The 9395-nt window shown below is 45.4% G+C and overlaps 1 protein-coding gene across 1 annotated transcript in view; it reads left to right on the top strand.

Annotated features, from left to right (window-relative positions):
* The first annotated feature begins 4049 nt into the window (after window positions 1–4049).
* The window catches only part of CATSPERT (catsper channel auxiliary subunit tau), a 51633-nt gene continuing 46287 nt past the window's right edge, over window positions 4050–9395 (top strand). The window contains exons 1-3 of the mRNA XM_074967926.1: window positions 4050–4168; window positions 5765–5848; window positions 8180–8231. Of these exons, the coding sequence (XP_074824027.1) occupies window positions 4100–4168; window positions 5765–5848; window positions 8180–8231 (205 nt within the window). The 5' untranslated portion in view covers window positions 4050–4099. The remainder of the gene's footprint in view (window positions 4169–5764; window positions 5849–8179; window positions 8232–9395) is intronic.

Below are 9395 nucleotides of genomic sequence, written 5' to 3'. Positions count from 1 at the left end.
AAGGTGGTCAGGAAAGGTGCATGATCCATGCATCTTCAAGAACACTGGCCTGTACAGAAAGCTGCAAGCAGGGTCTTTCTTTTGAGACAAGAAAATTCCAGTGAGGGATGTTGAAATCCCCATAGTAAGCATACTCCTTATTCCCATGGCTCATGAAACCTTACACAGGAAACCTGGACAGCAGCAAAGAGCGCTTCAACAATAGGCTGAGCAGGTGCAGAACGACCATTGAATGTGCATTTGGCAGATTAAAACTGCACTGGCGCTGCCTTTATGGCAGGTCAGACGTCAATGAGGAAAATGTTCCCACGGTCATACCAGCATGTTGTGCTCTGCATAATATTTGTGAAGCTAAGAGGAAGACATTTCCCCAGGGGTAGAGGATGGAGGTGGATCACCTGGCAGCTGATTTTGAGGACCCAGATACCACAGCTATCAGAGGGGCACAACAGGGGACTATTTGAATCAGGGAGTCTTTGAAAGAGTATTTTTCTACAGAGCCCCCACTGCATAGCTGCATAGGGGAATGGGAAGCAGATTCAAAAACTGCTAGTCTTGTACATTTCTATCCTTAACCCACTTCTAGCATATAATGAAACAAAGGCTCTACCTCACGTAGCCAGGCAGCATCAAATCAAAATGAGGACCAACCAGAGCTTCCCGCTCCTGCATCATGCACCAGAGCTGGAGTGCTGGGACTGGCTTGAACCCTTTGGGGTTGAGAAGAGGTTCTGGCTTGCCATGGTACTGGATGACCCTCTCACCTGTCCCATCTCATCCTCCAACTCCACTTCCTCATCCACCACTTCATCCTTAGGGTTGAGTCTGCTGACCGCTGTCTCCAGCCCTCCAAAGTAACCACAGGGCTCTTGGCGATGGAGGTGGGGTTGCCATCGAGTATGGCGTCCAGCTCCTTATAGTGTGGCAGGTCTTCGGTGCAGCACCAGAGTGATGGTTTGACTCCCTTGCCTTCTGGTATGTCTGCCTCAACTCCTTGATCTTCGCACAGCACTGAAGCATGTCTCGTTTGTAGCCCCTCTCCAACTTGCTATGAGAAATCTTCCCATGGGTATCAAAGTTCCTATGGCTGGAGCAGAGGTGGGACAGTACAGCCTCCTTTCCCTCACCCCCACCCATTGCTGACCCACCACTCACCTCTTCCAGGTTCCCCCACTCTGCTCACCACCTCCCCTGCCCGCCTGCCGCTCTCTTCCTCACCCCCCTGCCAGACCCTTTCCCCGCCCGCCACAAGACCCCCACCACCACTTGCTGTGCAGCTGACTCGCTGCTCACCTCCTCACCCTGCTGCTGCTTCCCCCCCTCCCGTAACACCCTTTCCCCTTTTCACCTTAAAGCACTAATAACATTCTCCAAGGGCACTGAACTGGCAACAGGTATAGCTCAATTGCCAGATAGATTCTCCTCTGCGTAGCAGCGAGTTCGCTGTATACTGTATGGAGCAGGGGTAGGCAACCTATGGCACGCGTGCCGAGCTGATTTTCAGTGGGACTTACACTGCCCGGGTCCTGCACACCAGTCCCAGGGGCTCCGCTGCTGGCCTGGGGTACCGGCCGCTGGACCCCTGCAAGCTGGGGTTCCATCTGCCAGCCCCGCTCAGCCCGCTGCCGGGCCTGGGTCCTGGCCACCAGTCCAGGGGGCTCTGCTGCCGGCCTGGGGTCCTGGCCACTGGCCCGGGGCTCTGCAGACACCCCCAGCTGTGGCCCACTGGCCCCAGCCTGGGGCAGTGAGGGGTACAGACAGGGGCAAGAGGGGTCACAGCTCAGCACTCCCACCTTAAAAATTGTTCCAGTGCCACTGTGCTGGGATATTTTAAAGTCCGGATTTGCTGCTTACATCACTGTCACGCCAGGTGGAACAGCGCACTTCATTTGACGTTGAGATTAGAATGTACATGCAAGAACTGGAATCAGAATTTTCTGACAGATTTCAAGATTTCCAGCGATTTGGCCCAATGCTTTCTTTTCTAATTAAACCTGAAAAGTTCAATGAAAGCAGCTTGTATTTGTCTGTATTTCAGTTGATGGGTGTTGAAGATTTCGAAATGCAGATCATTCAGTTAAAAAGCTCAGAATTGTGGGCATCAAAGTTTGGAGATCTGCGCAGTGCACTTGAAGCTACCGAGAGAGATCATGGGGCCTCTATTCTGACCTGCTGGACATCCCTGCCAGTGAAATTTAACTGTTTGAAGAAAATTGCGTTTGCAATGCTTTCAGCATTTGGATCCACATACCTGTGTGAACAGGTATTTTCACACATGAAATCTGTCCTCTCTCCCTCTGAGCCGGTTAACAACTGATCAGAAGCCTGTGTGCAGCTTAAAGTATCCAAATACATGCCAGACATTGGAAAACTCATTAAGGAAAAGCAAAGGCAAGAATCACACTGAACTGATAAGATCGGCATTTTAATTTAATTTTAAATGACGCTTCTTAAACATTTTAAAAACCTTATTTACTTTACAAACAAGAATAGTTATATATTATAGACTTATAGAAAGATATCTTCTAAAAACATTAAAATGTATTACTGGCACGCAAAACCTTAAATTAGAGTGAATAAATGAAGACGCCGGCACACTACTTCTGAAATGTTGCCAATCCCTGATATAGAGAGAGACCAAAAGCCAGGCTACCCACACCAACCTGAAGCCTAATCTCTCCTTTTAAAAAAGTGTTTGTCATTGACAGCCTGCATTAAGGCAGTAGTTTAATCACCTTCCTTACACACAATTCCCTGCCAGACTCATTTACTTAAACTGGGTTTGAATAAAATGACTTTATCGAGAAGTAAACTCACTGGCTATTTCAGGTCCTCCTTGAGCCAGGTTAACAGTTACTACTTCTGGGTATCAGAGTAACAGCCGTGTTAGTCTGTATTCGCAAAAAGAAAAGGAGTACTTGTGGCACCTTAGAGACTAACCAATTTATTTGAGCATAAGCTTTCGTGAGCTACAGCTCACTTCATCGGATGCATTCGGTGGAAAATACAGTGGGGAGATTTATATACATAGAGAACATGAAACAATGGGTGTTACCATACACACTGTAACAAGAGTGATCAGGTAAGGTGAGCTATTACCAGCAGGAGAGTGGGGGGGGGGGGGAGGATGACCTTTTGTAGTGATAATCAAGGTGGGCCATTTCCAGCAGTTGACAAGAATGTCTGAGGAACAGTGGGGGGTGGGAGGGAATAAACATGGGGAAATAGTTTTACTTTGTGTAATGACCCATCCACTCCCAGTCTCTATTCAAGCCTAAGTTAATTGTATCCAGTTTGCAAATTAATTCCAATTCAGCAGTCTCTCATTGGAGTCTGTTTTTGAAGTTTTTTTTGTTGAAGAATTGCCACTTTTAGGTCTGTAATCGAGTGACCAAAGAGACTGAAGTGTTCTCCAACTGGTTTTTGAATGTTATAATTCTTGACGTCTGATTTGTGTCCATTTATTCTTTTACGTAGAGCCTGTCCAGTTTGACCAATGTACATGGCAGTGGTGTTGGCCTGGAGCTCACTTAGCGGGTGAGTGCTCAGCGCTTCTGAAAATCAGCGCTGTATGTTTGTTGTGGGTTCAAACCCACAGGGTGAGCTCAGGGGAGGGCGAGTGTCGGGCCTGTCTGTCCCCACGGTGGCGTTCCCTGGTGGAAGGGGTCGGCGGGGGACAGTTTACTGTGCCGTGTTAGAGAGGGATGGTTCAGTCTCGTTTTAAAGTAACACCTCCTCTGTCTCGGGTGACAGCGACGTCTAGCGGCTCACCCCGTCTGTCCCACGGGCTGACGTGTATTTATTCGGCAAGGAAAAGGGGCCCGGGTGCCACGGCAGCCCTGCGTTAGGATTTGTTCTCCCCTCGCAGCGCGTTTCTCCACTTACAACCGTCTCTCCCACGCGCTGGGGCAGTGGCGGCGGCGCGCGCAGAGGCGCTCGGGGCCGTTCCTCCTCCTGCCGCCAGAGGGCGCGGGCCGCGCGCCGGGGCAAGCGGCCGTTGCCCCGGTTGTGGAGGCCGGCGGCGCCGCGACGTCGGCCCCCGGGGCGAGGGGCTGCGTGTTCTCGGCCTCCCTGTCCCCGCTCCGGCCGGCTCGACGCGATGGATGCGGTGCAAAGGAACTCCAGCGGCGGGGCGGCCAAGTTCGGCAAGGCGCGTTCCGTGCTGAAGGTGAGGGCGGGGTGGGGGTGCAGGAGTGTGGGGGGGGTCGAGGGGATGAGGGCGGGGTGTGTGTGTGTGGAGGTGCAGGGGTATGGAGGCTGGTGAGGGTGGGGTGGGAGTATTGGAGGGCAGGGTGCTGTGGTGTGGGGGTGTTGGAGGGTGGGGGTGCAGGAGTGTGGTGGATGGGGAGATAGGGGGGTCGAGGGGGTGAGGGCGGGGTGTGTGTGGAGGTGCAGGGGTATGGAGGCTGGTGAGGGTGGGGTGGGAGTATTGGAGGGCAGGGTGCTGGGGTGTGGAGGGTTGATGAGGTGGTGGGGGGGTCGAGGGGGTGAGGGTGGGGTGTGTGTGGAGGTGCAGGAGTATGGAGGCGGGTGGGGTGGGAGTATTGGAGGGCAGGGTGCTGGAGTGTGGAGGGTTGATGAGGTGTGGGGGTGTTGGGGGGTGGGGTGCAGGGGTATGAGTGGGTTTTGGTAGACTGGGGTGCTGAAATTGCACTTGGGTATCTCCCCATCTCACACCAGCTGTGCATGCACGTGCTTGTATGCATTCACACGCGCATGCAAGCTGTAGGTTTCATATGCTCTTAGAAATGGCCTTGAAGAGAAGTTTCACTTCTCAGCAAAAGGCAGTATTTGCTGCTTAAGTGTTCTTTGATCAGCTTGGGTCTTCACATAAAGACCATGTCACTTTAGTATTCTCTGTGGACATCCACCCAGTACGATGGAGGTGCTTATAATGGTGTGAATCACTAACACATTTTATTTTCATTCATCTACTGATCCAGAAAGTTGAAATTGTGAATATTCATAAGAAAAGCGGCCAGAAACTCCTTTTGTTTTCAGCACTAGAGGCTGCTGGTACATAGTGGTAATTTGGAGTAGTGACTCCTTATTTTGTAGCAATGAGAAACTCTCATTTACTGTAAGAATATTTCATATAGTAGTTTATCATCAACAGTTCATGGGGGCCCTAAAAGATTTTGCCACTAGGTTGTCATACTTTTTGGCTAGTGTTTTATCATTCCATTTGTATGTTGAGAGTCCATCCACTGTACAAGACTGAGGCTAAGTTTTTGTTTGTGTTTTGTCAAAAATGCCTTGTGCTCAGAAGATGGAAAAAATAGAATTCAGTTTCAAACATATTTAAAATTTTTTGAATTAGGCTTCATCCAAAATCTCTTTTTGAATATGGTGGTTGATGATAACCTATGTGACTATACTTTTTGAGTGTTGCCTTGTGCATCCCTATTGTGGGAAAACATGCTTTCTCAGTTTCAAAGTTCTTTTACTCTAAGATTGAATAGAGCAACATTTGTGATTGGCCATGAAATGCAGAGGTATGCCCATTAATATACATAGGAATCATGTTTACAGTCCAAACACCAGTATTAGTATGCTTTCCTATGGAAGAGAAACTCATATTTTTATAGGGTTTTAGATTTTGTTGGTTTTTATTCACTGGTGGAGTCATAGGAGTGTTCTCTTATGTTGGAAGCTGCAAAATATACTTGTTAGTGTTTTAACCTCCAAATTAATTAGGAAATAGTGTACTGTATTTTCTGTTTGAAAAGGCGATTGCAAAATCTTTTTTTCTTACTTCTGGTAGTTGTTGCAGAAAATCCTGAAGCCATCTGATAAAGGAACTGAACAACCTACTGACATCCACAGTTTAGTCCCCTGTGGAGATGTGGTATGTACACTACAGGCCATTGTTTCTCTAACAGTGGTCTGTGGTACTTGGAGGAATAGCTGGCAATCAATGAAGAGTTGGCTGGTCACATAGTGCTGCCTCTTTCTTCGTGTTTTCAGTTACCAAATTACATTTAAAAACATGTAAAATTAATATTAAGTCAGTGTTTTATGTATTTTTAGTTAAGTACTTGTTCTCGTTATCACTTGGATATTAATGCAGTCATAAACTAGAGGGTGGTTGCTCATATGATAGATAATGAGAGGAGACATGATCTATGAGAATCTCTTTATTAAGATATCTACAAAATGAAGGTTTAGTGTAACAAATTTATTTGAGCATAAGCTTTCGTGAGCTACAGCTCACTTCATCAGATGCATGCAATGGAAAATACAGCGGGGAGGTTTATATACACAGAGAACATGAAACTAACTGTTTCCACATATCTATTCAGGGAACACCATCATAGGGCCTAATCACATCAATCACACTATCAGAGGTTCGTTCACCTGCACATCTACGAATGTGATAATGCCATCATGTGCCAGCAATGCCCCTCTGCCATGTACATTGGCCAAACTGGACAGTCTCTACGTAAAAGAATAAATGGACACAAATCAAACGTCAAGAATTATAACATTCAAAAACCAGTCGGAGAACATGTCAATCTCTTTGGTCACTAGATTACAGACCTAAAAGTTGCAATTTTTCAACAAAAAAACTTCAAAAACAGACTCCAACGAGAGAGTGCTGAATTGGAATGTGTCATTGCACAAAGTAATGACACATCCAGGATTTCCGCGCCCCCCCCCCCCCCCCCCCCGTTCCTCAGACGTTGACCATCCTTGTTAACTGCTGGAAATGGCCCACCTTGATTATCACTACAAAAGGTGTCCCGTCCCCCCTCCCCCGCTCTCCTGCTGGTAATAGCTCACCTTACTTGATCACTCTTGTTACAGTGTGTATGGTAACATCCATTGTTTCATGTTCTCTCTCTATATATAAATCTCCCCACTGTATTTTCCACTGAATGCATCCGATGAAGTGAGCTGTAGCTCACGAAAGCTTATGCTCAAATAAATTGGTTAGTCTCTAAGGTACCACAAGTACTCCTTTTCTTTCTACAAAATGAAGAAGTTTGAGAACCCCTTCATCAAATTCTTATATTCTTACAGGTTTCAGAGTAGCAGCTGTGTTAGTCTGTATCTGCAAAAAGAAAAGGAGTACTTGTGGCACCTTAGAGACTAACAATTTTATTTGAGCATAAGCTTTCGTGAGCTACAGCTCACTTCATCGGATGCATCATGAAAGCTTATGCTCAGATAAATTTGTTAGTTTCTAAGGTGCCACAAGTACTCCTTTTCTATGTGCTTACAGAGATTTAAAAATTACTATGCAACTCTTGGTAAAATTTAATCACCTGATTCACTTGAATATGCTCGTTCAGGGATGTCCTTGAAATTGTTCTATATTGCAGAATGTTTGTTTATTTTCATTTCACTAATAAGCTTCTGTGTTCACAGCTGAAGCCAAGAGGCTCATTGTTCAGTTTACTGATGAAATTTTTTTTTTGTTCTGTGGATCAGGCACCGTACAACTAAAAGGGAGACATAGCCCCTGTTGCCATGAGTTCACTGTCTTTTTTACAAAGCAACTACAATCTTTGCCTATATCAAATGGAGATCTAATACCAGATCCATGGATTTGGTCTATAAAAAATGTAAATAAATATTCTATCACTCAAAAACAAATTATTTAATGTTTATTTAAAACATTGTTAAAGAAGCAATAATACCTTGCCTAAAGTATAGGCATGTTTGGGTTTTTTCTTGTATGGTCTCCAAAAAGTGTCATTTATTCACCATCCCTGTATACATTGTAGTGCCTTATTGCTTTTTAAAATTGCTGTAATGGCTTAATTTTTCTCCCTGTCTAGTTCTGAAACTTCTATATCTCTGAGCGGTATATTTTAAAAAAGAGTAATGGAATTCTACATAGACTAAATCCAGAAATATTTCTCAAGGCAAAATTGAATAAAGAATCCAGGATTTGGCCTCATGGTTAGAGGGAAAAGGTTTCCACCTTTTGTGGGTTTGCTGGAAGTGTGTAATTTTTTCTGAAACCCTGTATTTCTTCTCACCATTTTATAAAGACTAAGTTACTACATTGTTTTGCTACAAAGCAACAAATGCATTTGCTTGCATTAAGTAATGACAAATGACTTCTGGTGTTCAGAAGTGCCTATAAAAAATTTCTGTATCAGGACCTAAAGCAAGTTTCAAGATTTTTGTGGGATTAATTTATCACTTGTCCTCTTTCTGGTTTCATTAGGTCGGTTGCCTGGCTGTTCATGTGAAGGTGTGCAAAGATTTTACATCAAAATGTATCCTTTTTCTATTTCCCTACCTTCTGCTAAGCATATTTTCCTCTATCTTTGCACTGATAACACCATTAGAGTACTCTGTCAGGAAAGTATAGAGCATCTCACTCTGTAGGTTCTTGCAGTTCATTTAAGAGATAATGCTTTCTTTCTTTTGCTCTTGAGTTTGACATTCATATAGTGTGTGACCTTATTTGGAATTTAGCACTGAGCCAGGGTCCAGTAATAGAAGCCTAAGGAGACTCACTGAGTAGACTTCATTGTTTATGTACTGTAGGAACAAAAGACACATTTACATTGAGAGAACAATTGTAATTTTAAAAAGCAAAGATATTTAATTATTAGGATTATTATATAGCAATCAGTACTCTGTCTAGACTGAATTTTTGACTCATGAAAGGGTGACAAATTATTTTTAAACAATTTACATTGTTATGGTTAGTGACCAGAAGACACCTGGGAAATCTTAAGTACAGTATTTCAGGCAGTCTGCACAAAACTTCATGTTTGACTAAATAGTATGTTGCTCACGTTTTAAGTAATCTTATTTTTTATCATAAAATAAATGAAAACAATATATAATAAATAGGGCCCTACCAAATTCATGGCCATGAAAAACGCGTCACGGACTGTGAAATCTTGTCTCCCCCCGGGAAATCTGTATAGTACAAGGTAAAAGCACACAAAAGGCCAGATTTCACGGGGGGGAGACTAGCGTTTCTTAAACCTGGGGTCCTGACCCAAAAGGGAGCTGCAGAGGGGTAGCAAGGTTATTTTAGGGGGGTAGTGGTATTGTCAATGTTACTTCTGTGCTGCCTTCAGAGCTGGGTGGCTGGAGAGCAGCAGCTGTTGGCCAGGCGCCCAGCACTGAAGGCAGCGCCCCGCCAGGAGCAGTGCAGAAGTACGGCTGGCAATATCATACCATGCTGCTCTTACTTCTGCGCTGCTGTCTTCAGAGCTGGGCAGCTGGAGAGTGGTGGCTGTTGATTGAGGGCCTAGTTCTACAGGCAGCAGCGCAGAAGTAAGGGTGGCAATACTATGCCTTGCTATCCTTACTTCTGTGCTGCCGCTGGCGGCAGCTCTGCCTTCAGAACAGCCACAGTTCTCCAACTGCCCAGCTCTGAAGGTAGTGCCACTGTCAGCAGCAGTGCAGAAGTAAGGGTAGAG

This window comes from Natator depressus, chromosome 11 (assembly GCF_965152275.1).
Source record: "Natator depressus isolate rNatDep1 chromosome 11, rNatDep2.hap1, whole genome shotgun sequence".
NCBI classification, from domain to species: domain Eukaryota; kingdom Metazoa; phylum Chordata; order Testudines; family Cheloniidae; genus Natator; species Natator depressus.
The sequence above is the reverse complement of the archived record's forward strand: the minus strand, read 5'-3'. Positions and strand labels throughout refer to the sequence as shown.